This window comes from Lentinus tigrinus (genome assembly GCF_003813185.1).
Source record: "Lentinus tigrinus ALCF2SS1-7 unplaced genomic scaffold L226scaffold_9, whole genome shotgun sequence".
Classification (NCBI taxonomy): domain Eukaryota; kingdom Fungi; phylum Basidiomycota; class Agaricomycetes; order Polyporales; family Polyporaceae; genus Lentinus; species Lentinus tigrinus.
Window position 1 is genome coordinate 430,197 of NW_027137918.1, and position 25,173 is coordinate 455,369.

The following is a 25,173-nucleotide window of genomic DNA, read 5'->3' on the forward strand; positions in this document are numbered from 1 at the left end:
CTCCAATCCGCGAGCAACTTCTCTCTGCATCGCGTCGGGTTCTACGAGTGGTTGACGATCCAATGGTGGATCACCACTTACTATTGGATCGTTGATCGGATTCAGTGCATGTTGGGTTGACGCATGGGCACAGGTGTGCCAGTGCAGTGAGACGCAGTGCCTGTGCGTGTAGGCAATAGTATTTAATGAGCATATGTCATGGTACGATTGAGGATCGTTTCTGCTAGAGGGCCCGGAGTTGGACACACGAACAAGACCAGGATGAAGGATGCAATCACGTGACCGATTTCGAAGTTCGTCTGTCCACCCAGACTGTCAGCGAGTCCGACACGAAGCTTCGGCTTCTGTGGCCTGGCAGACTGCACTTGGACGGGACTGGCTCGGCCAAAGCGGGGTCGAGCTTGAGTGCACTCTGATGTACGTGGTTGCGGCGCTCGCGACTCATCAGCAGACGCGCTCGTCGTCTGCACGCCCACCGGTTTCCTCGTTGTGGTCTGCGTTCGATGGGTTACACGCTGCTGAGCAACTATATGAGTACTTGCAATCAATCCCACAGGATCGCAGATAAGGTGCTCATGGTTTACAGTCAATCAGTAGGGATGAAGGCGGTGGGACTCGGATTAAGGCGAGTCGGACATGAGCCATGGCGTGTTGACGACTCCTCCCGAGTGCGGTTATTGGCAGGCTCACATCTGTCCAAGCCGCACACCTCACGAGTGTCAGCGCAGGATTCACGGACTGTCAGGCTGTAGGGTCTGTCTTTCTGGCTTGGCAGGGGCGCTGGGAATATCTCACAATGAGACAATGAGGGCTCGTCGATCGGGACGTGGCAAGCAGGTACGCACTGATCACGTTGGCAGATCCGCCATACTTTCAGACGCAATAGGGAGCTCGTTCGGTAGAATGCCTCTTTCCGAAGTTGGGTCGAGGTGGTCAGATAGACGGTGTGGGTGCATAGTGATATTCGCTGGCCGCGGCGCACCCGGAGTCTTGATGAACGACAGTATGACCCGCGGACTATAGACTCGAATTCTAAAGCGGTGGTGGGGCACACCTTGTCTGCGATTAACATCTCCGCCCACCGCGAATCACGATCGATCGAGATACAGAGTATCCGTCGGCTGTTAGCGTCGTTACACTCGCGTCAACATGGACTCACACGTACCTGATCGTCTAGCGTAGGTATGTCCTGACTACATAGTGAGTGAAGTACTGATCGGGAAGAGAAGGACCTCGGGTGCTGGTGGGGCGGAGAGACGGGGTAAATCTTAATCTTCATAATCATCCCTGGGCGGAGGCATGTCAAGAGACAAGACTTCTCCCTCAAGTTGGGCTTCTCGATGCACCTACGCGATACGCCACTGCAGTCGGTGCCCGTCAGACTCCGTGGTTACGACTCCAGGAAGGGAGGCTAAACTTGCCCGCGAAGCACAGGTCGAACTGCGCAGCTGTGCATCCACACCAGTACATAGACCGCTATGGAAGGAACCTCGGACGTACCCTATCTCAGCTTCGACGCGACAAGTTTGGACGGTATCTCTGTCGGGCGGCCCTCGGGACTGCGAGCGATGATAGAAGCGCATGTGTTGTGGGGGGGTAGGTACGGTCCTGGGGGGTTGGGTGCGCAGCCGCATGCATCGACGGCTCGTTGACCCCGAGTGCGACAGCCTGAGTGCCATTGCTCAACATGGGAGATCGACCTGTACCGCGGATACGGGCTTGGTGTGAGCATCCAAGACGACGAGGTTCAATGGGTTGGGAGGCATCAAACTCACGCAGCACGCGACATGAGACTGCAGCGGTCCATGTTGAGGGTCATGCGGCATGGTGTTGAGTCTTGTTGGAATAGGGCGACGTGCCTGTCGGGACCAATCCCGTTCGTTTGGTATGGGCAGTCTCACGGAGATGTACAGATGAGAACCCTCGATGTCGAGGACGTGCTGAGCTAGAGCAGGAGGTGTGCGGCTTGTCTTACACGGATCCATCTCCGCCTCATTGCCTGCTGTTGCAACAGAGAGGGGTGGGTGTGAATGTCAAATGGGGTCTTAACGTCGACCAGCAAAAGGGAGGCTTTAGCGCTTCGGGTAACTCATAAGTTAGTAAGAAGCATGTATTATGTAATATTTATCTCGTCAACTTGAACGGCTGCTCAAGTTGTGTTCTTCACAGTACCCAGCCACCATGTCCCCTAGGTCGTTCACAACAGGGTATCATGGTAAATGATGTCTACTATACGGATTGTGTGAGCTGAATGCTGTCTCCTGATCAGATCGTTACTGACTTTGTGTTGCGAAGACATGTTGTTATCCCCACCATGACGTGGCTTCCAAAAACCCTGCGGTAGGACCTACGCGGTAATCCGAGACTGAACACGGAACGATGAACAAGTGCGGTAAGCAAGTGCATGTGCGGATGATGTAGTTGCGCGGACGCCGGCCGACTTTGCCAAGGCAAGAAGTACTTTGCAAGGTAGCACGTCTCGGTCCCGCAACCAGGCTACCATTGAGCTAGGTGAGCATATACACAATCGTGAGCTATTGGACATCCAACGCATCCAATAGCGTGGCAGGGAATTGTAACTCAAGCAGCCTGATTTCCCCCAGGTCAAACAACGGCGGCAACATCGCCGCCGAGCGTTCCTGTCTCTCGACGAGCCATGACACGGCCCGCGACATACAATGACGAAGAGGTTCAAGGCGCTGCAGAATTTGTAGACTATTGGACGCCAGCCTGAGCCCGAGCCACACACCAACGCCGCGGTGGTGTCTACTCGCCGTTGCACTGGGCATGGAGTACGCACGGTCCCGAAAATAGCGGAGCCGCCGCGCCGCGATTGGCTGCTGCTGCGAAAAGGTCCGTATTTGCCACCATGTTGTGGTTCATGTCTCTGAGATGCGTGTTGAGCAGTGGACGCCGAGGGGCATCTCGACATGTATAAAAGGGCGGTTGAGTTGGCTTTGGGGGGTCTCTTCAGAGCACTCAGCGTTCTCTCCTCCTCTCCTCTCTTCTTCGGATATTCGGATATGGCATTCAAAGCTCTGCTTTCACTCGTCTCCATCGTCGCGGCCATTCAAGGCGCGAGCGGTACGCCTGTCTTCCTTTGAGTCCGCATTTATCGAGACAATACTGACTCGGACGTGCCTGCCTCACAGCCGCGCTCACCCGGCGCGTTGCGTGCCCCGACGGCAAGAACACGGCGACAAACGCGGCGTGCTGCGCCCTCTTCCCCATCCGTGACGACATCGTCGAGAACCTCTTCCACAACCAGTGCGCCGAGGAGGCTCACGAGTCCCTTCGTCTGACCTTCCACGACGCCGTCGCGTTCTCGCCCTCGGCGCAGGCTCGCGGCGAGTTCGCCGGTGGAGGCGCCGACGGCTCTATCGTCCTCTTCTCCGAGACGGAGACGAACTTCCACGCGAATCTCGGTACCGACGAGATCGTCGCACTCTAGAAGCCCATCATCGCCCGCCACAACATCTCGACTGCAGACTTGTACGTTATTTGTTTGTTTTTGCTAGTTTTGTGGGCTGTACGTTTGACGTCCGCTGCAGCATCCAGTTCGCGGGTGCGGTTGGCCTCGCTCAGTGCCCCGGCGCGCCTCAGCTCGAGTTCATGCTTGGCCGCAAGGATGCCACGCAGGCCGCTCCTGACGGGCTCGTTCCTGAGCCATTCGGTATGTCTAGTGGTCTTTTGTAAAACGGCCAGAACGCTCACGTCTGCTCCCCAGACACCGTCGACAGTATCCTCGCCCGTATGCTCGACGTCGGCTTCCAGGACTTCGAGGTCGTTTGGCTGCTCTCCGCGCACACCGTCGCTGCAGCCGACCGAGTGGACGACACGATCCCGCGGACGCCCTTCGATTCGACCCCGGAGATCTTCGACACCCAGTTCTTCATCGAGACGCAGCTCCGTGGGCAGTCGTTCCCGGGCAAGGGCGGCATCCAGGGCGAGGTGACGTCTCCGCTGCACGGCGAGATGCGTCTGCAGTCGGACCACCTGCTCGCGCGCGACTCGCGCACGTCGTGCGAGTGGCAGTCGTTTACGAACGACCAGGAGAAGTTCGCGGAGACGTTCCCGGACGTCATGGGCCGCCTTGCGCTCCTCGGCGTCGACCAGAGTAACCTGATTGACTGCTCGGAGGTCATCCCGATCGCCCCGCTGCTCCCGGCCAGCGCGCGCCCGCACTTCCCGGCTGGAAAGACCAACGCTGATGTCGAGCAGGCTGTGCGTTTTCTTCGGTGCTATCTCTTCTATCCAGGACTTTGGACTGACCTGTTCGCGATATCTCTAGTGCGCCGAGACTCCCTTCCCGACCTTCCCGACTGACCCCGGTCCGGCTACCTCGATCGCTCCCGTGTAAGTCTTTTTCGTCCTGACCATCCTCACGGCATTCCATGCTCACGCGTATCGTACTTCGCAGCCCCAATGTTTGAGCGACTATAGAAGCCTTCAGAAGTCCGATCGGCGTTTCCGGCTTTCACCCGTGTCTCCACTCTCTTGTAGCAGTATTGGGTCCCATCACACTGGCTTGTTGAGCCAGTTGTGATGGGAGGTGTATAGTCTGCGTTGTACCACCTGTGTATACTTTGTTGGATGTATTCGTTACAGACCGAATGCGGCTGATCTGCCACGCGGCGGAGACCAGGATACGCGTCCGTCACAGTGTGACGCGACGCGTCTGAATCCCGCTGCATGCTCAGCAGCTCTTCCTGCCCAGTTCCTGCTCGAGTCGCACTACACATCGTCGTCGTTCTCTTCCCTGGAATAACCCGCACTACGCGATACGAATATGCAGCTCTTGGATAAGTACGAGGTTCAAGTTGGGCTTGTGTTCGACTTAGTTCGGGCGTGAACCGAGTAACAACCCCGAGCCAATATAAGAGGCCTCGCGCTCGTCCTCGACCCGCCATCCCCTTCCTCCTTCCCCGACGACTCCTCTCCTCCTCTGCCCGCCATGCACGTCCCCAGCCTACTCGCCACTCCTTTGCTCGGCCTCACTCTTTTCTCCTCGGCCTTCCCCCTCGGTCCTCTCGCAGCAAGTTTCGCACAGGCCAATTCCATCCTTACCCCACTCTCCGGCTCGGATGCCCCGTCTCAGACTACACTCGATGTCGCACGCCGGTTCAAGTCCGATGGCCCCTCCAACGTACTCAAGTTCGACCAGGCGCGCGCGAGGGCGTTACAACATCGGCGGCAGCTCGATGCCAGCTCTTCACCGACATCTGTAGGGGACGCTGGATCTTATAACATAGGTGCCCAATCGCAGGCAGTCACTTATGTTGTGACGGTGAGCTCTCCGCCGTCCCGCGTCGTTCGCAACCTTCCTCACACAAGTCTGAGCGACGGTAGGTCCAAGTCGGCAAGCCTCCCCGGTCCTGTGAGTTGGTTCATCATACTCGTGTCGACCTCGTTGACAAACTTGTGGTGCATATAGTTCAACTCTTGGTTGACACTGGAAGCTCGAACACGTGGGTCGGAGCTAGCGTGTCCAATCCGTATACACCGTCCTTGTCCTCGCGGCCAACCGGTGAATTAGCCGTGAGTGCGCTCCAGTCGCTTATATTCCTGCGAGGTGTATGACCTATGCTTGTATCCCCAGGCTGTACTCTATGGTAGCGGATTCTATGTCGGTAAGTCATGTACGCTACCACGGCTTGCATGCAATTAATCAACCCTGCCGACGTAGGAGTGGAGTTTAACGAGACGGTTACTCTCGCAGAGGGGCTGAGCTTGTCCGATCAGTCCATCTCCGCTTCCATATTCTCAAATGGGTTCAACAATGGACCAAACGGTGTCGGTGACTTGCTCTCGGGCGAATCCGAGTCCCAAGGTCGTATAGATGGCATCCTCGGGTAAGTGGACTTTGAAAGTGACCGTCTCCGCATGACTAACCGGGGCTCCAGAGTCGGACCACAAGACCTCACTTGCGGTACGGCACTTGTTGTCCTCTCTCTGCCTTGCGTTGACGCAGCAGGACTCGGGTCCACAGGTTCTTTCTTCCCGGATAGGACCAAATGCGTGCCCACTGTTACCGACACCGCCTACGCGTCAGGCCTCCTCAGCAATTACATGATAAGCTTCTCCTTCCGACCCTCTGCGACGCTAGACACGATCGACAACAAGCATGGCGAGTTGACCTTCGGCGGTGTTGACGTGACCAAGTACAAAGGCAAGCTTGATTTCGTGTAAGTCTTTGGCATCAATGCATGACTGTATATGCGCATATACCCACTCATGCTCTCTTGCTGGATACCTCCAGGCCACTCACGAAAACCCATCCGGCGGGTTACTACGTCGGAGTGGATCAGGACATCGTTTATGGTGATGCACGTGACAATGTCCTCAATCAAACGGCGGGCATTCTCGACACTGGGACAACTCTGATCCTCATCGCCACCGGTATGTGTCGACCGGCGATCATGTACGCGCTTCGTGGTCATTGAGTCGCCGCATGCATTGCATATCCTCTTCGCAGATGCATTCAAACGCTACCAGGACTTAACGGGCGGCGTACCAGACGATAACGTTGGCCTGCTCCGTATCACCAAGGAGCAGTACGGGAACCTCAAGAGCCTCTACTTCCATATCGGCAATGTACGTCGTTCTCATGTCCACCATCCGATACCTGTGATTATTAAATGCTACCTACAGATCGATTACGAGCTTACTGCCAACGCGCAGATTTGGCCACGCGCGGTGAGCGCTTTGCTTTTCGCTCTCGCAGCTTGTTTTCCGCGTTTCTAACCTTTCCTTACGTTTTCTGACCGTTGCAGTTGAATGCGGCGATTGGAGGCACCCCAGAAGGAATCTACCTCATCGTGAACGACCTTGGCAGCAATTCGGGCCACGGCCTCGACTTCATCAACGGCATGACGTTCCTCCAACGGTTCTACATGGTGTACGACATCGGGAACGACAGCGTAGGCTTGGCGTACACGGACGCGACGTATTCGGGCATCAATTGACCTGCCAGTCGCTTGCGAGCCTGGAGTGGCCCCCGCAAGGTCGCGTCTCTGCGTGCGCAATGGGTGGTGTTACGAACATGTACCAGGGGCACCCGGCTTTACGATCTACGTCTATCCATTTTGATCATCGTTATGGCGAGCACTGCGAACGTTACTATGACCTTAGGCTCGTGGTTCACGACACGGTCACTGTCCTCGCCTCGTCCCGGCCTGCGAGCTGCAGCACGAGCCATTGGGTCGTCCGGCCGTCCGGCTTCAGGGCTATGGATCGCGTCCGCTGAGATGTGCCGCTCTTCCTCAGGTCTCAGTGGGCAGCGCGTCGCTGCGATGTTGATACCGTATCTACAAGGCTGAGTACGTTTGGCCTTCGTTAGTTGCATACGCAAGGCGTATATGGACGACGACAATGGTATTGATTGCAACTGTACTCAGTGAACATGAACGATGTGGCATAAAGGCTGCGATCGTTTGGACGGTGATCGAACTCTGAAGATCTGCGAGCGTCGCCGACAGCGTGTATCTGTATCGCAGACAAGGAAACGCAACATTGGAGGGAAGCTACTCATGAGCCGCAATGAAAACATACGAGTCAAAGACGACAGAGAGAGGGCTGTAGATGTGAAGGATAACGGATTGAGCCAACACTGAGCAGATACATGACTGAACTTGGGAAGAGACGGGATTCTACGGGAACTTGCTATCGCGCAAGACGCTAACCGTCACGAGTGACGTTAGAGTAGGACATCCAAAGCGTTTGGGATGGGCAGAAGATGAAGATGGAGGACAGGAGGAGAGAGAGAGAGAGGCGAGAGGGAGGAGGAGAGCATAGTCGGAGGCAGCGGGACAAGGGTATTGTTGAGTCAGTAGACGCGGTGGAGAGAGGAGGAAGAATCGTGTTCGGAGAGCGCACAGCGCTCTCCACGACGAGCAGAGACAGGGAGAAGGAGAGAGAAGCGCGGCGAGTGGTCACGAGCGAAAGGAGGCTGAAGAGCGGCGAGTCACGGTGGTAGGAGGGAGGATGATGACCAAGACGACTGTATCCCGGTGCCACAAGACTGTGAGTCTATGCAAGGCTCGAGTACTCGTTGTTGGGTCGCATCGGCACCTCCTCCGAGAAGAGCACGTTCACGTGGTAGCGTGTCACTTCTGTGCCGCCTTACCGCCTTTCTTCGCGGGCTTCTTTACAGGAGCCGACCGACCGTACATATTGGACGGCTTGATTATGCTGTCCATGAATGCCCGGAGAGGCGCAGCGTCTTCGTCAGTGGCCACCGTGGCGTCGTCGACGGAGCCTGAGTCTTGTGCTGGAAGCTCGCTCTCGACGGGATCGTCATCGTCGGAGCCGTCATCGTTATCGTTAGCCTGCTCTTCCTCCTCCCCCGATGCCAAGGTCGACTTCTGGCGCTTCTGAGGTCTCGGATCCTCGGAGTCGACACTGTCTATCGTCCGTTTGGATCCGGCGCCGCTGGCGGGGGGCGTGTTCACCGAAGTCAAAAGTAGTAGGAGCGCTTGATTCGTACTCTTCTCCATGCGAGGCCATTCGCTGTTTGCGGCTATAGTGAGTGCGTTGTCGAAGACGGGCGCAAAGCGCGTGTGATCTCGCAGAGGTGACAACTGCTGCGGGAGGGAGACCACCACAGTAGGAGCCTGTACCTCAGTCTCACGCGACTGGGCTTGTCGTTCGCGTCGAAGTCGCGCGACCATAGAGGAGGCTTGTGGGTCAGGGCTCTTGGCCGTCGAGGGTGGCGGAGGTTGTGTGATTTGATAATGCTCCCCGCAAAGGTCGTGGAGTTTTCCTAGCATCCAGGTGAATGGATGTTCACTGTCAAGACCTCTAACGACGTTTTCTCGACTTGACGCCGCCTTTAACTTTGCCTCTGTAGGCTTGCGAACGGCGCTGTGCCCATCCATAATGGTGACATAGGCGTCATATACGGCGTGCATCGTATGTGCGAGTTGGTTTGGAATGGGGGAAAGGTGGTGCGGAAGGTACTTGTAGGCACACCAGTCGAGGACGTGCATGAAGGACTCCAAGTCATCGGAGACTTCATGTCGTTTATCTTTATATTGCTGGAGCTGCGCAGACATGAACTGCCATGTACCCTACCACGAAAGACATGTGAACGTGTAAACGGACGAGGGCACCGGTTGAACATACCGAACGGAAAATCTGCGTGGGCGAGAAGTCTTCCAGTTGTTCTTTCGTCTTGGCCAGATCCCAGTCCGCGAGTAACCCCCTGGCGTCCTGGCCGCCATCGATATCTAGAAGGAGAATGTTGCCGATACTGATGTCGCGATGCAAGATGCCTAGCTTCCATGCCCGTTCATGAGCTGCGTAGACCGCAAGTCGTGAGTACACATGCATCACATGGCGCATAACACGTTAGGGTGACATTATTCCAATACTCACCGATGACGGCATCATACACACAGGAGACGAGCTCAAGCGTGTTCTTGAAGTCTTCGAGGCGACGGCAAATTTCCTTAAGAACGATTCGCGAATGGATCCGTGGAAGGTGGCCTTGATTTCCGTGAGTGCGCGTGCGCTGGACCACGCCGTCATAGAAGACATCGCCACCACCTAAGCAGGTGGGAACGCCTGCTTTCGAGACGTCGCTCTGACCCTCCCAAAGCTTCTGGTAGGTTTCAAGCTCCGTCTGCAACCGCGGAGAGTCCGGCCGCCACATGTCCTTGATGAAGACAGGCTTCTTCGCCGTCTTGTCGTACGCAACCATGCACTTCGTACCGCGTCCAATCATGAACGAACTCGAGAATGCTGGCCGACCAACCAGGAACTCCCGGGTTGTGATGGGATGGGGGCTGTCGCGGCGAACAGGCTCTTGTTTGTCGCCATCAGGCCACTGATACGGGATACTGATCTTATAGATCGGCCAGTTCTCCGTTGCTGCATGCTTCAGAGCCGCGACGACAGTGCTGTTCGTCACATAAGCCGGGTCCTGGTGCAGGCCGCGGAAGAGCTGTGCGTCATCTGGTTGTGCGAGTCCCGCTGTTGGGTCATGCCCGCGACGCACTCTGTTCGAGCCGTGTCCAAAGAGCCTGTAGAGGATAGCGCCCATCGCGCGTGGGTGTTCGGTGTAGTCGAAGCTGCGAGACACGTCGACGGCGCCACCACGATCGAAGCGGAGGAACCGTGCAGTATGGTCGCAAATGCAGATCATGATCACGGACTGTCGGTGTTGGTGACGGAAGATCTCCGAAGCGTAGTCGGCGAGTTGTTCACGAGCCATCTGCTGCCGCCGTGACATGGCCAGAAACCTGCATACAGTGAATGGGTACCGGGGCTTGCCGTGTCTGACTTGGACTACGACTTCCCCAAATGCCCATGTCATTCGTGCGTTCAATTGAGCTAGCGAACCATCGGCGCTAGGAGTATCGGCTGCAGAAGTATCAAGTGGACGGGACGCCACGTCCTTGCCCTCCTTCTTGCAAGGTCGCTGATCGATCTCGTACGCTTTCCTAGCCTCGGTCAGGGTTGGAAGAAACGCAAGGTCAGGTTTCAGGGGGTTGCGTTCGCGACCCTCGACGGTTCCAGTACGCGTGCTCTTATGGCTGTCTGTGTATCGCACCACAAAGTCCTTGCAACCGATAACAGCGAGGTACTTATTGAACATGTCAGCCTGTCAAAGCAAGCTCTCAGCTTTTCCGAACTGCGTGCAAGTCAGAGTCAAGGAAAAACTGACCAAGTCCGGATACATCGCTGTCTCCGACGACATATCGATCTTGTGAGGGAGGAACATAAATTTCTCCAAGTCCTCCCTCTCCTTCTCAGGATCAGCTGTCGGTAGGAAATCCTGTACCCAGTCCTCGAGATCACTCTGAAGCCACTTCATCCCGCCGTCAGCACTGACACGTCACTGCACGGTGTTTTGATTTGTGCGTCAGAGAAGTGCGTAGGATAGGCAAAGACGGATAAGGTACTCACATACGAGATAATGTTCTTATATGTGAAGTAAAAGGGATATATCTGGGATGCGCTGGTTAGGCCAGGCGCAACGGCCTTGGTCCTGTTCACCCTACTCGATATGTGCGGTCCGACACAACCAAGAGCCTTCCAGTACGGTTAGTATTTAATTCAATCGATTCGAACGCTCACGACAAAAGATGAGAATTTGCGATTGGTACCACAGCGCGGGTCTTGGTAGGGTCGTAGTGGATTGAGCGTGGATCATATGCCCGCGCCTGCCGAACGCCAGCACATCGCTCGTGCCCAATATGGAAGGCGTAGTGTTCGCGCCCGCCAGGTCACTTCCCAGCTTCTACGTAGATGAAGGAGGGCCATTATAGGATATACTTTCAAAAATTCTCACATGACTGCGAGTGAGTAGTACAGAATATCTTCTGCATTTTCCTTGAGACTTAAGCTCTGCAGCCTGGGGCCACTGCCAGCGCTGGTCCCTAAGCCCAGAAGACAGGTTCGACAAATTCATTACTGCTTTGTACTCATTGACACTTGCCTCAATCATATAAGGCACTTAATAAGAGATGTACAACTATATATACAGAGTCACATAGATTCTGTACGGCGATAAGGAATCCAGCCGGAAGACTGGGTAAGGATGGCGTATCGTCCGATGGTGTCCGTGCAACAGTGTGGACCGTACTACTCGTGTAACGGGTAAAACGTAACACCCCAGGAGGCATCTACAACATGAAATATAGGTGACGCCATGCGGCATACGCACGCTTCGAGTCCCCAACGAGAGGAAGTACGTGCACGAAGCACAACCACACCTGCCGCGCAAGTCAGCTCGATCACATTAGGCGGTGAGCCTGGAAAACCCACATTATAGTCTCGATACGCAATGCCATCCTCTACAGACGTTCCCCCACTACGGTAGAACCGCAGACCGACATAGGTCGCAAACGCGCAAACCATTGTCGAGACCAGCACATGCGCTCCCCAGAAGAAGCTCAGGAACAGAGACCATGCAGGAAGGAGGACCAGCATCGAGAGCCGGCTGGCGTGAGGATATGCCATGGGAATCGTTAGACGTCCCGTAGCGCGGTCTCCGATGACATCGCGGAAGTCTTGCGCGTGCGTCGTGGTGAGTATCAGGAGGAAGTTGAGGATCTGTGCGTCTCGGGACGCCTTGCTCACGAGGATGCTGTCTGGAAGAGGAAGCACACCTATGTGAGAACCGATACCTCCAGAAAGTATATGGGATATTTACTGAAACGCACCACACAGAACCTTACTCGCACCGCCGTTGAACGCGGCATACGCGAGCGCATTGCACAGGCTCTTCGTGACCCAGTGCGACGAGAATCCTAAATCATGGTAGCAGACGTTCACGACGTGGAGAAGGAGGCCGGCCATTGGCACCTGGAATGCGTAGGAGAGGACAAGGCAAGCGGGGAGGAGGAACCAATGCAGCACGCGGGCGGTGCCTTGTGATATGCGCTTGGACGGGATTGGCCTCCACGGTTTGTTCATCGCATCCTCATCTGCGTCGAGGCTCTGGTTCGCGATGTTGATGTCAAGGAGGTTGACCCAGATCCAGGTGATCCGGGGAAGGATGTGGTGCGTTGCTTCTGTGGGAGCGGACATCGTTCCGTAAACCGTCTGGGACGGCGAGAATAGGGGGTATCAGTATCAACAGGAAAAGCCGCATGATTCGAGAACGTACTGCAGGTATCATGAGGGTATTGATGTCATCCCGAGTAAAGAGGTAGAGCGTCCATATGGACTGCGCACACTTCTTCGCGGACAGGCACAAGCTGCGGGGAAGTTCTGTAAGGAGAGGCAGGATGTTTGCCATGTGTGAGTCGTCAGAGGCATCTCAGCGAACTTGGGAATATATATAATGAGCTACCGCGGTGGCATCGACAGAAGGATCACTTTCCCATGGCCCTCTCACGCCATTCACAGTGGGCGCGGGCTCGAAGCCATAAGTCCTCAGACTATAACAGGGGTTGAAGCAAGCTGGGGCCGTGCGGCTCATGAGAGCGTGGTGGACCATCAGCGCGGTGGCAACCTTAGAACCTTCCTATATGTTTCGGAAATTCGTCCAGTCCGCACGCAATGAGAGGAACAATTCCGGAGACGGTTTTTGGGATGCACGTACCTCAGGCTGGGCGCCGATGGTCCACGATGAGGCCGACTTCTATCAAACCACAGAAGTTGCTCTCGTGTGAAGTCTTCTCTTTCATGCAATAGAGAATGTCGCACGGAGTGCGTGGCGGACAACGGCCCGGAGGAAGGCTGTTACTCCCACGTACGGCAGTGTCCAGCGAGGCGCGATACCATCTACGCCCTATCTTCGTCCTGAGTCGACGGCAAACACGAGGGTAGCGATATACGGCCCTAAGAGGGTTATGTGTCGGGTGAGAAATTCGAACCGCAGGTCGGTCTGCTCCGGAACCCCTGGCAGTATCGGTTCTCTTCTCTCATCCGGATGACTAGCCGAGCCGTTACATTGCCCTATCCAGGAGATATCTACAGGGGAGCGGGATTCAAAGTGCGCAGAAACCCCTGGGAGCCGGTGCTGTCCGACCCGGTTGAGCGAGCAGGCACCAACCGCTCGCTCATCTTCTGGGCGGTATGCCAAGTATGTATACACTCAACGCTTCTATCCCTCAGTGCAATGCACGAAATTTCATAATACATAGTGGACTCACCGCTGACTGCATCCGGATTGATAGTATCCCGAGGTCAAATCCGCAGAAGCGAGAGGCGGTCTCAGGCGTTACATATACAGGCGGGCAGGCTGTGGCGAGGTGGAGATGACAGTGTTGTTTCCTCGCATCCCGCATTCCTGTTATGCACGCTGTATGTAGCGTGAACAGCAAAGAAGAGTATGGTTGATTCTTCGCACCTGTGGCAATCCGCCCCATCTGAGCAGTCGTGTTTGGAAGTTGCTGAGCGTTCCGTGAAGTCGGCGAGCGTTCAGGTAGTTTAACTATGCCAGTGTACAGATACATAGGGTTCCTGGACGTTATTAGAAGGTATGTGCCTGAGGAGTCAAAATCTACGCCATGCGGCACGAACATCGTTTGGTTAAACTTGGTCAACTTCAACCACGGTGTGGCTAAAGAAGCGCCCATTTTCAGCGCAAGATCTGCCACGTGATAACCAGATCCGCGCCCCGCTGACCCCCTGCAGGAGTTCTACTCGCCAAGTCCTTCTCTTCCGCATACCACCACCATCCCTCCTCTCAGGCTCGCACTCGGCCAGCGTCCGCCAGCATCCCACCACGTTCCTCGTCACGCATCGATTATCGCGACTCATTTTCCGGCCGCCATCGGCTTCAGGCGGCGAGACAGGCCAAGACCCGCACCATCCGCCCATCCCGGAGTTGCTTTGTGTTTCGAGGAGGCACTGTTGTAGACCGCGATTGACGTCTGTGGTGAGTCTATTCTCGCTGTGCTTCGTCCGTCTCCCATCGTCGATAACCAAGACCCTGCTGCTTACCCAGCCATCTCACGCGCGCTCTTACTCTCCACCTCATCAAGCTGCCAACTCGCCGCGCATACCCCGTATACCCTCTCAAGATGCCTGCGCCCCCGATGGATGTGTTTGGGATCGTCTACATCATCGAGAACGCCCAACAGTTCTGGTCAGGTACGTATCACGCGCCCTTGCACTCTCCCGCATCTCAAACCCCGCGTCGTCTCCAGAACTCGAGGAAATCCTCCATCTCCCGCCGGATGTCACTCTTTCAAAGCTGGATAGCGCACTCCGCGGGTTCATTTCGTTTTGCGCCGCATACCACGGTACGTCCATCCGTTGCTCGGAGCGCGGGCGGATATTCATGTCATCCGCTATTATTGTGGCACCGTCTATATTCGTGCCACGCCGTCCTCCTAAGCAGAGCAATACCTCCAGAGTCCTCTCCAGTTGGACCATGCCTGCGACATGCTGCTCGCCTCGGAGCTCTTTCAGTTCCACTCGGAACGCATGTGCGAGCTCATGGTCGGTGACGCCCAAACAGTGAGTACTCCGTGTCCACCGCATTTCCTCCCCATCTGACATCACAATCCCGTCGCGCTACTACCACCCGGAGTACAGACTACCGATCCACACTACGAAACGATCCTCTATAGCGTCATGCTCGCTCACGGCCGACGCAAGGCCTCTTTCCTGCGGTCCCAGAAGCGATGGCAACCACTCCTCCCGTTACTGATGGATCACGTCCGATTGGACGTAGACCCCGAGGTTGACAGTGGTTTCTACGGTACTGGTCCCGGATCCAGTTCCGGCTCGCGCTCCATTGCGGTCCCCATCGAGGCGAAGCTACGTTCGCTATCGGTCCAGCTGCTGTATGAAGTCTGTCGGGTGCAGAAGATGTCCCTGCAGGAGCTGCGTGAGTCCGATCTGGTTGACGGGTAGCTCTAGCTGAACCCCTTCTCGCGCACAGGATTGTTTGACGATTCGTTCATTGACTACCTCTTCGACCTTGTTGAGCAGACCAGAGACATGCAGGACGAGACCTTCAATTACTCTGTCATCAAGCTTATCGTGAGTCGCTTGTATCTTTACCAACCAATCTATGTTCATTCCACCCCAGGTCGCGTTGAACGAGCAATTTATGGTGGCGTCGCTACATCCGAACACGCCGCAGCCCAATCCGAACGGGTTCGCCGCGCAGCAAGTGGACCCGCGAATGCCGGAGAGCTCCAACCGCGTACTGCGGGTACTCATATCACGAGTAGGCTCTAGTCCGACGTTCGGGGAGAATCTCATCTTCATGTTGAACCGCGCCGAGCGGACACCGGAGGATCTGTGCATGCAACTGCTGGTGCTCAAGCTGCTGTACCTGCTGTTCACGACGAAGGGCATGGCAGAGTTCTTCTACACTAACGACCTGTGCGTGCTTGTAGACGTCTTCCTGCGCGAGATCTGCAACATCGATGAGGAGAATGAGTCGGTGAGTACTTCGCCATAGCGTGCGGATGCTTCTATTGACTAGGCGTCTAGCTACGACACACGTACCTGCGTGTTCTCCACCCTCTGCTCACGAAGACCCAGCTTCGGAACATGCCTTATAAGCGCCCGCAGATCGTACAAACTTTGGAGTCCCTCATCGAAAACGAAACAATACGTGATGTGGATCCTACCACGAAGCGCTTGGTTACCCGTTGTATGAGCGGCGATTGGTGTGTACAGTTCCGCAAGGCAAACCCTGCAACGCCGACAAACCGCAAGTTCACGATATACGAGGAGGAGATTCGCCGCGGGGATAGTCCGGGGCTGGACGCCGTCTCGAATGCTGGCGCGCCACACTCGGCTGGTCCTTTAGGTCCGCAGCAAGCGCAACTTGGCCGCATGGACTCGGTCCGGGGGAAGCATGCGAAGGCGAGCCGCAGTGCAGAGCATCTCCCACTGGCACCGTCTGGCGCTTCAGCACCGAAGCATCGCGCCGTCTCTGGGCACCACTCGGCACACCGGTCAAGCGATGCCCACGCGCGCAAGGATTCCATTTCGCGCGTGCGCCAGCTCAGCGGCGATAGCAGCACGAGCCTTCCGCGCGTCGCCGAGGCGAGCACGGCTGTGTCGGCAAAGCACCGATACCGTGCAGGCTCGTTCAACGTCGACGCGACGACTACCTCTTTCTCCGCGCTTTCCACGAACCCCCGTTCGAACGGCGAGACGATACACATCCTCGACGCCTCCTCGCCACTGACGGAGGAGCCCCCCGAGATCCGTGTGCTCTCGCCCACGTCTCCCGGTCAGCTCACCTCCTCCCCGCTGGACCGCTCCCTTTCGTCTTCTGCGTCGTCTTCGACCAGCTCGCTGGACACCATTCCCAAGCCCGCGTCGCCGTCAGGGAGACGGGCGGCACCACCACCTCCGGTGAAGACGAGGCGGAAGCCGCCCGCGGTGCCGTCGCGGAAGGGGCAGCTGAGCCCAAGTGGAGGAAGCCCCTTGAGTGCGATCGCAGCCTCCAGCCAGCCGAACTTGCCGGCGTTGTCGGCGGGGAAGGCATCGGCGTACTAGGGGAGGACGCACTCGTGTGGCGTCGGCGGCGTTGGGCGGGACGGGGTAAAGTGGAGAGTGCGGGTGCAGACCGGCCTGCATTCCTATTATGCCGTCCAGCGGCGGCGTCTTGGTTTGTTCTCAGGCACATCTGGTTGCCTGATCTTGGTTGTGCTTTCTGTCGCCACATCTTATATGTGCGATTTTTCGTCGCACGTCATCATCTTGTTCGATCTCATTCGTGTCTTTGTCGCGCACCTTCCATCTGTTCCGCATGTTCTCTTCTTATGTCCTTCGTGCATCACATCCATCTGTCTCGTTTATCTGTTCCCGATCGTCATTCTTCTCCAGCCTGCATACCATCTCATCTCCCCATCGTCTTTTCTCATCATCGTCTAGTCTCGTCTCAGCATCATCTGCCATGTCGCACACCGCACATCGTTACACGCACGCATTGCACTTGTACATGTACCCAGCTTCGATCGCCGTACTTGCTCGTTCTCTGGCAACCTTGTCGTCTTATCGCTTCGCTACTTCTGGTTAGGTCTAGTCCTGGCTTAAGCCTGCGACTACTGAACGTTGAACACGGATGAACATGATCTTATCTAGACTACTGTAGGACCTGGCTCTTGAGAGTATTACCCCTGGGTTATCGGTTGTCTTGCTTCGTCCGTATGTCTTCAACGACACGTTACGCATTGCATCCCGCATATCATTATCATAGACGGCTCATTCTTGCACGACCGCTTCTTCGTCCATGTCCGATGTCGTCGCGGATCCCATGGCCAAGGTAGGAAGGAGTACAACAACGATTGCGTATATATTATATCCTCAGTTGTACACCGGGTGATACACGATTACACCAAGAAAGTCCACAGCGCTGCCAATGCGCTCCTACTACGCTACTCTCCTCTTCCCAGATAGATACTTCGTCCACCGTATTAACCGATACCTGTAGTACTATAGCGACATCTGTAGGTGTTTTTGTCGAACAATTATCAAGGAGAGGATGCTTTAACGAATACGAAAGGACCGGTTTGGGTTCCCGTAGAGGTAGGGGAGATCCGGTTCCGAGAGGGAACCGTTTAGGAAGGGGGGACGACGGGGATGGAGGTCTCCGGGCCTGATGCGAGCGCAACGTCAAGCTGTCAGTGATCCTGCACGCGTGGGAGGAGGGAAGAAGGAGACGCACCACGGTCGGCCTTGATGGTCGGGAAGGGCGTCGCCTTGCAGGCGTGCTCGATGTCCTTGAGGGTCTTGCCGGCGGGGAGGTGGGCGACCTTGGATGCTGCGGGCTTCGGGACGGGGATGACCTCGGAGCAGTCGTAGAGCGTGCGCACGTCGTTGCCGAGCACGGCCATCTTGGCCATCGCCTTCGTGAAACGCTGCACCATCAGGTCGTGGTTCGCTGAAAGGAACGGTTAGACGGTGGTAGAGAGGGACAGGAGGATGGAAGATTGGCTCACAGACGAAGGACTGCCACTCGCAGGCAGTGCGCGGGTCCCGGGCGATGAGCGCGTCAGACTGGAGGCGGACCTCGCCCGGGTAGGGCGAGAGGACTTCACCGGGCTGAGAGCCGTTACCGGGGAAGGCAGTACCCTTGAGGAGGACCTGTATTGCAGGATGGTCAGTCACGAGCTGTGTGATGCAATGCCAGCGAGCACGAACCTCGACGAAGACCTGTGCATCGAACGCGGAGGGGGTCGAGTCGAACGGGCTGCCGTGGATGGCCTGTCGTGAAGTTAAGTTAGGGCGTAATTGGCAGGTGCCAGAGCGTCGGACTCACGGGGTCAATGTGGTCCTGGGCAGCGACACTGTGCGAGGCGAGCAGGTCGACGACCTCGGCAGGGGTGAAGCCGACATCGGCGAAGCGGGAGAGGATGGAGTCGACCGAGTCGGTAGGCAGGGGGATCAAATGATCAGGAGAGACCCGCGAGTCGTTGGAGCGGCCAGCCAGGAACTGCAGGCGTGGGCCACCGACGCAGTTGCTGACACCGACAGCGCCAGCGAACTGGATGCTAGAGTGAAAGGCCGGTAAGCACTGGGACTACAATCCGGACACGGCGGGAGCTGAAACGTACAAGTCACCGAAGGACACCTTGTGGGCAAGAGCGAAGGGCTTCTGCTCGCCGACGATCTCGTCAAGACCGATGCTGGCCTCGAAGCTCGTTTCCTCCTCTGCGAAGGCCATAATGGAGCCATCGGCGCCGCCGCCACCGAACTTGCCCTCCCTGCACAGCTTGGGAGAGAAGCTGATGGCGTCATGGAAGGTCAACTATAAAGCAGGAAACTCAGTGTCTGATGGATGCATGAGGAGATAGTCTAGACTTACGCGGAGAGACTCGTGGACTTCTTCACCACATTCTCCGCCATCGAAGCTAGTGTGATGATCAGCATCAAGTATGGTAGGCACATATCCTGCGTTGCTTACAGGTTCTCTTGGATGTCGTCGAGGACATCGAACCAGACGCAGCACTGTAGAGGCACGATGAGCAAGACAGCTATAACAGTGCAGCATGGGTATTTACCCTTGCATCGCTGGCCGTACGACCCTTGCTGCACGTCGCCTTCTTGGGAGGGACGGCTCCCACGATTAGGGCGAGACTGAGGATAGAGACTAGTGCCTTGGTGAACATTATGAAAGGATTAATCTCAACGAGAGTGCAGAAGATGAGTAGAGTCGAGAAGCCGTAGTAAGGTGAGGTTGGAAGGAGAGGAGAGAGAGCGTAGAAGTGCGCTGCTGAGGTCTGTTCTCGAAGTCGTCCAGGCCTTTATACGGTAGCGTCCAGCTGAGCGGCGCTCCCAACAACTGCAGCAGGAACACGCGTGTCTCCCGGAGATGTAGGAAGGCCCGCGGTCTTGTCCCGACTCCCTGCCATGTCTGTCAAAGGCGCGGACACGATTGAACTGTATCACTGTCCTGTGAAGGTATCGATGCGACAGTTCTCATCGCGGCCGACGCGGTGCGCACATGCCAGCACCGCACACGTGAGTCACAACACAAGGGATGAGAACCGTGGCGTACAGCAACGCCAACTGCGGTCTCCGATAATGTGCGGGTCAGTTCAGAGACAATCGTGCACGTACCTGAAGCTGAGGCGCACCTTGGGAAAAGCCTCCAGGATCGTTGACAGCCAAAACGGAGATATGTCTGCCCCACACAGCTCGAAATTCAGAGTCCATAGGAACGGTGTGGCGGGACGTGTCCTGGGAGTTCGGGGTGCGGGCATCATCTGCGTCAGTTGGACAGCCGAGCGGCGGGCCATACCCGTCTTCGGAGCGCTGGTGCGTCGGGGGCGGGCTATGCTCGGCATGCACATTTGGCGCATTTGCTTCATGCACTACATGGACGGGCGCGGAGCGATCCTGAGGCAAGCCTCAGCATTATAGAGTGTATTGGTTGAGCCGAGAACGCTCGTCAGCGATTCAAGGGAAACCCGCCTGCGTGAGAACGCTTGGGTGCATCGTGTTAGAGCGGGAGATGGCATCTGAGAGAGCCGTTGCAAGAACTCGTTACTACAGCAGAGCAGCATCGCTGAGAGAATCACTCACTCCTGCTTCTCAGCACTTGAAGGCATGTGCGTGGCAAACGTAGCCGCTAGGAGGACCTTGGATTCGGAGCATAAGGTGGTGGTTCCTCTGCAGGCCGCCACGTCAGAAGCGCCCAGAGCCGTCACAAGCTGTGCGACTTCCGAATTCAGTAACCAAGATGATCCGTCACGCTTGGCCACAGTAGGTCCGCTTCTTCCAGGCTCTCGGCACAATGTGCCTAGGAATGATCAAGAATATGTGTGCCTGAGCTTTCAATTTACTTCAGTACGCCATTTATGGTACATGCTAACAGCCGTAGCAGCAGCCGCAGCGCATGGCTCTCACCGGTGCTACTAGCAAGCTGCAATCCGGTAAACACGACCATGCTCGGACCGGTGCGTCAGCATTCGCAGGGTTTGTCAAGCTGTCAAGTCAATTCTCAGTAGCCAGCTTTTCTCCTTGTGTTTACCAGGTGTCATCTCGTACTTTGGTGCGAGATGCACGGATATCCTCGTTTCTCCCGTTGTTGTCAGTGGTCATGGACGGAATTCGGACGCAAGTGCGACCGGTGCATCTTCCACATGTAACCACGTCAATCCGTGGAAGAAGCAACCATATATATTATGTCAATCAAATGATCATGCAGGGTTTCAGTCCGCCACGCAGTCCGCCGCCGGAGTCCGCCGCCGGGGGTGTGGCGTACCGGCTCAAAACAGTAAGAGGGTAACGGGAAAGGCAGGACGGTGGCCTGGAGTACGAAGGTATTCGTACAAAAGCAGCAAAAATCACTGCGGTTGTTAGCTTCGCGATCATTCGCCTGTCCACTCCGAGACCGAAGACAGCAGCACTGCATGTCAACCTGTAGACGCCACGGGCGGGCGTCGAATCGATGCCGGCGCCGCATGGAGCAACGCAGAGAGACAAGGGGCAACGAACTGGCAGCGCCGGTATGTCACGCAAGTGCGCTACCGACACCGTGGTTGATTGCACCCTGGATATCGCGGGCACAGCGCGAGGTACAATATCGGAATACTGTCAGGTAGAACATTTGCATGCATGCACAATATTCAGGTGCCATTCCTGAGAGACACCACCACCGGACTACCGGACTCTAGTAGAACGCAAGTGTAAGGCACCAGACCCAGTTCAACGGACGACCAGTACACGTTCTAGCTTTAGGAGCGATGACGCACTCATATTTTGGGAAGCTGTCAATCAAGCGGTGATTGGTGTCGGCGAGGCACAAGCAGTCGCGGGAATTGTTCGACGGACCCGCTCCCACATTTACAGAATTTTCCTCGGAACACAGGACGCACGACATAGCCGGGTGAGAGACTGTGAGAGATTCAGAGTCTATTTCCCCGTACCTGACCTCGGCACCTTCGCCGCCCTCCGAGGCCGCCATCGGTTTGTACCGCCCTCCAGCTGCGGTGAGGCGCGCTGACGACCCGGAGTGCAACGCCCGCTGCTGACAGTGATATAGCACTGAGGGCGGCGATGGTTACCCCGGTTCTTCGCCTTTCCTGAGTCTGTCTTACACCTTTACAGCCAAGCAGGGAGAGGTCCTACAGTATCGCCGGGTTCGGGACATCGTAGCATGAGCATGACAACGACGTGTGATACGTGTTGCTGAGAACTAGCAGGGTCCTTCTTCGTAGACTGGGCACAATACAACGCACCTTTGAACACCGTACGGGTTTCACGGTGACAGCATGAGACGGTCAGACTGGGAGGGACGCTAGCTCCTGGGTACCCCGGCCCGTCTTGGCGCCAGGCGGGCTTGTGTTCGAAGACATCAATACCCCTTGTCATCATCCCATGAGATACCCACACAACATCCGTCGAATGTTCTAGTGGACGAGAGTAAGTAGTCGGCTTGTCATTTGTAGCCTCAGACGATGAGAACACGCATACAACCGGATGTTTTCCGTCTGCTTCAGGTACCTCATCGCCTCTTGCCAAAGACGTCAAGCCAGATCAACGGCGTAAAGCCTGCATTACGACATTGGGCGGAGATCCTGCCAGCTAACGGAATATTTCCCAAGGCCAGTGGTGTCTTCTTAGCAAGTTGATTTGCTGACCGTTGTCCGTGAACGTGTCGGGGCGCCCAGTTCATACCTGCATAGTAGAAGGCCTCAAATAAGAGAGTCCTGGTAATGGTGGCGGATCGAAGTGCACCGGGCAAAATGGGAGGGAAGTAGCCCAGCACGAGTGACGAGTCGGAACGTCCTAGAGGCGCTTATTACCCCCCCCCCCCACGTGTGACGGTCCAGATTCGGAATGTGTGACATCGATCGCGATCTAGGTCAGATCTACCTGCCATGCTTCAGCCACATTTCCAGCTTTATCTCCTACCACACGGTCCTTCGCGTTGGGAGCACCTTACAGTCACCGAGTCATCACCTATCCCACATATACACTCAACAGTCTAACAATCACATCCAGGGACCATGCCGCTCCAAGATGCTGACCATGCCGAATCGAACGCAACTCTCCCCTTCGAAGAGACACTAGCCAAGATCAGGTCTCTCGTGCCAGAGAAGCTGCAGAAGCCGCAGGTCGGCATCGTCTGTGGCTCGGGTCTACACACCCTGGCTGCGGCCATAAGGGACATCGTTGAGGTGCCGTACGCCTCGCTCCCGGGCTTTGGGAAGAGCACCGGTATGTCTGATCTTCTCTCAGCGAGTGTGGGTGTGCGAATATGAGTGGAACCCCGCCAACCCCATTGGCGGGGTTCCACTGCTTAACCCCTGATCTGATGCACTTATTCGTATCGCTACTTGAGACCGTCGTGTCCGGTAACGCGCTGCACACGACCTGTACGGGATGACATCCCTGAATCCCGGGGTCCGCTCACTCACACTCTCTGTCGCCCCCAAACTCGATGCTCACCAGTATCCATGTGATCGGCCTCACTGACCACCGCCTTCTTCTAGTGCCGGGACACAAGAGCGCGCTCGCGTTCGGCCTGATAGGCCCCGGCGAAGGCGTCCCTGTCGTCGTGATGCTCGGACGTGTAAGTCGTGCCGCCACATTGCACTCAAATCACTGACAAGGCCGTCTACGGCCTAGATAGCTCCACCCCTATGAAGGCCACAAGCTGTCAACGGTTGTCTACCCCATCCGGGTCATGGCGCGACTCGGGATCAAGAACCTGATCAGTGAGGATTACTCTGGGGTCTGTATGCATGTGGCGGCTCACTTGGCTTCCGTGTGTCAGTCACGAATGCGGCAGGTGCGCTCAACAGGGACATCGCGGTCGGAACAAGTACGTCCATTCATTTAGTAGGGATCCGGCCTTCTCGGTAGTAGGCAGTGGCTCCTACCCGGGGGCATCATTGTGACGGTTTAGCTGCACGTGCCCGCTTTTCGTCCCAATTGTGCTCCATAAACAACGAGAACGTCTCCTGGTAACTCGAGATCACCCTCGCATCGGTCACAGACCAGAGCCTGTCGAGGATTTCCTCTGCCAGTGTCGCTACTATATTGACTCGAAGAGGGTTAGCGAATCCAATAACATGCCATTGCAATCGCGCTCGACCGTCGGAGGACGTGCGACTCCCATACTGGCACTAGATTCCTTCTGTGCCACATGCGAGCAGAGTACACGAGTCGAAGTCCGATGAATGGCGGACTTCTGAGCTCAGACCGCTTCATCAGGCCGGGAGACCGACTGACTTATGTGGTTCTATTACCATTCTCATACTGACGTTGTATTGCTTCTACGACTAGTCGTGGTCATTCAGGATCACATTGCTCTCCCGAACATGACAGGGATGAATCCTCTTCTGGGCCCGCCTGTGGGTCCCGAGTACCCTCGTTTCCTCCCGCTCTCCTCGGCGTACTCGGTTGGGCTACGCCGCCTGGCCTTCATCGCTGCACACAAGCTGCAGCTTGGAGTGAACGCCCTCGCGGAGGGTGTATACGCGTGGGTGTCGGGACCGACGTACGAGACTCCGGCTGAGGGTCGGATGTTACGCAATGCCGGGGCCGACGTTGTCGGGATGAGCACGATCCCAGAAGTGCTGGCAGGCAAAGAGGAAGGACTGGAGGTGCTCGTTCTCAGTCTGGTCACGAACATGGTGGTCATCCCCAACAAGTACCGAAGCATCCGAGACGAGGTCGAGGCGGAGGTGGGTGTTTCCTCGTCTGCTGATCCGGTCAATTCATTTATACTGACGCTCCCTCGCGCGGGACCAGCTCGCGGGAAAGCCGGTTGCGCGGCAAGAGGAGGTGGTGGTGTCGCACGAGGAGGTGCTGCTGATTGGAAAACAGAAGGCGGAGGTGATGAAGAGCCTGGTCGAGAAGATTGTCGAACTGATCGCGCCCGCGGCTTAGCTTGGGCGGCTGACGCGCTAGGGAGGCTTCCTGTTTCGAGTAGATTACGTAAGCCCATATATAGAGGAATACCCGGAAGGTCGTCGCCTGCGAGCTCCTCGACGACGACCCCGCCCGTCGACCTCCCTACTGGTCGTTCTCCGTCCACAGGTGCGTGCTCATCGTTCTCGACGGCGAGCAAGGTGGTCTGATCGTGTCGTGCGCCTTTCTCGACCATCCATCACCATAATCGGCTTTGTCGCGTATCCCATGGTGGTTTGCTATGTGCGTACATCCTCCGTCCCACTCCCACACACCCTCCAAAATCACGCAACACACGCCCTCGAACTTTGCTGGACATTGTACTCCCCAAATATCGGTTTTTGCCTCTCAACCCAACTCGACCATCCTTGCGCGGGCGCT

General features: G+C 56.3%; 7 protein-coding genes across 7 annotated transcripts; 4 read left to right on the forward strand and 3 right to left on the reverse strand.

Annotated features, from left to right (window-relative positions):
* Positions 1-3,023: 3,023 nt before the first annotated feature.
* L226DRAFT_570104 (peroxidase MNP1) lies at positions 3,024-4,433 on the forward strand (the record flags this gene model as incomplete). The annotated part of the gene is made up of 7 exons (XM_067684403.1): positions 3,024-3,084; positions 3,153-3,382; positions 3,452-3,492; positions 3,552-3,673; positions 3,728-4,224; positions 4,292-4,356; positions 4,421-4,433. 7 exons carry the CDS (start codon positions 3,024-3,026, stop codon positions 4,431-4,433), a joined length of 1,029 nt encoding a protein of 342 aa, XP_067536445.1.
* A 252-nt stretch (positions 4,434-4,685) lies between these two features.
* Positions 4,686-7,176, forward strand: L226DRAFT_484867 (acid protease). Its single transcript, XM_067677076.1, has 11 exons — positions 4,686-5,287; positions 5,350-5,377; positions 5,435-5,538; positions 5,600-5,630; positions 5,687-5,852; positions 5,904-5,929; positions 5,990-6,185; positions 6,260-6,399; positions 6,476-6,594; positions 6,652-6,696; positions 6,774-7,176. The coding sequence occupies exons 1-11, from the start codon at positions 4,955-4,957 to the stop codon at positions 6,963-6,965; spliced, it is 1,380 nt and encodes a 459-aa protein (XP_067536446.1). The 5' UTR covers positions 4,686-4,954; the 3' UTR covers positions 6,966-7,176.
* A 549-nt stretch (positions 7,177-7,725) lies between these two features.
* L226DRAFT_391145 (uncharacterized protein) lies at positions 7,726-10,844 on the reverse strand. Its single transcript, XM_067674487.1, has 3 exons — positions 9,376-10,844; positions 9,124-9,296; positions 7,726-9,068 (listed from the first exon to the last, which is right to left on the reverse strand). The coding sequence occupies exons 1-3, from the start codon at positions 10,595-10,597 to the stop codon at positions 8,106-8,108; spliced, it is 2,358 nt and encodes a 785-aa protein (XP_067536447.1). The 5' UTR covers positions 10,598-10,844; the 3' UTR covers positions 7,726-8,105.
* A 697-nt stretch (positions 10,845-11,541) lies between these two features.
* On the reverse strand, positions 11,542-12,745 carry L226DRAFT_506546 (uncharacterized protein; the record flags this gene model as incomplete). Its single annotated transcript, XM_067678083.1, has 4 exons — positions 11,542-11,717; positions 11,770-12,095; positions 12,168-12,549; positions 12,614-12,745. The coding sequence occupies 4 exons, from the start codon at positions 12,743-12,745 to the stop codon at positions 11,628-11,630; spliced, it is 930 nt and encodes a 309-aa protein (XP_067536448.1). The 3' UTR covers positions 11,542-11,627.
* Positions 12,746-14,477: 1,732 nt separating this feature from the next.
* Positions 14,478-16,923, forward strand: L226DRAFT_545118 (uncharacterized protein; the record flags this gene model as incomplete). The annotated part of the gene is made up of 7 exons (XM_067682323.1): positions 14,478-14,547; positions 14,604-14,699; positions 14,798-14,916; positions 14,995-15,289; positions 15,344-15,444; positions 15,494-15,853; positions 15,904-16,923. 7 exons carry the CDS (start codon positions 14,478-14,480, stop codon positions 16,921-16,923), a joined length of 2,061 nt encoding a protein of 686 aa, XP_067536449.1.
* A 777-nt stretch (positions 16,924-17,700) lies between these two features.
* On the reverse strand, positions 17,701-19,915 carry L226DRAFT_484878 (heme peroxidase). The gene is made up of 9 exons (XM_067677077.1): positions 19,431-19,915; positions 19,334-19,377; positions 19,235-19,280; positions 18,984-19,177; positions 18,689-18,920; positions 18,571-18,633; positions 18,369-18,513; positions 18,095-18,310; positions 17,701-18,025 (listed from the first exon to the last, which is right to left on the reverse strand). Exons 1-9 carry the CDS (start codon positions 19,536-19,538, stop codon positions 17,988-17,990), a joined length of 1,086 nt encoding a protein of 361 aa, XP_067536450.1. The 5' UTR covers positions 19,539-19,915; the 3' UTR covers positions 17,701-17,987.
* A 2,968-nt stretch (positions 19,916-22,883) lies between these two features.
* Positions 22,884-24,771, forward strand: L226DRAFT_570109 (inosine guanosine and; the record flags this gene model as incomplete). The annotated part of the gene is made up of 6 exons (XM_067684404.1): positions 22,884-23,094; positions 23,370-23,449; positions 23,510-23,594; positions 23,654-23,701; positions 24,166-24,566; positions 24,634-24,771. The coding sequence occupies 6 exons, from the start codon at positions 22,884-22,886 to the stop codon at positions 24,769-24,771; spliced, it is 963 nt and encodes a 320-aa protein (XP_067536451.1).
* Positions 24,772-25,173: the final 402 nt, after the last annotated feature.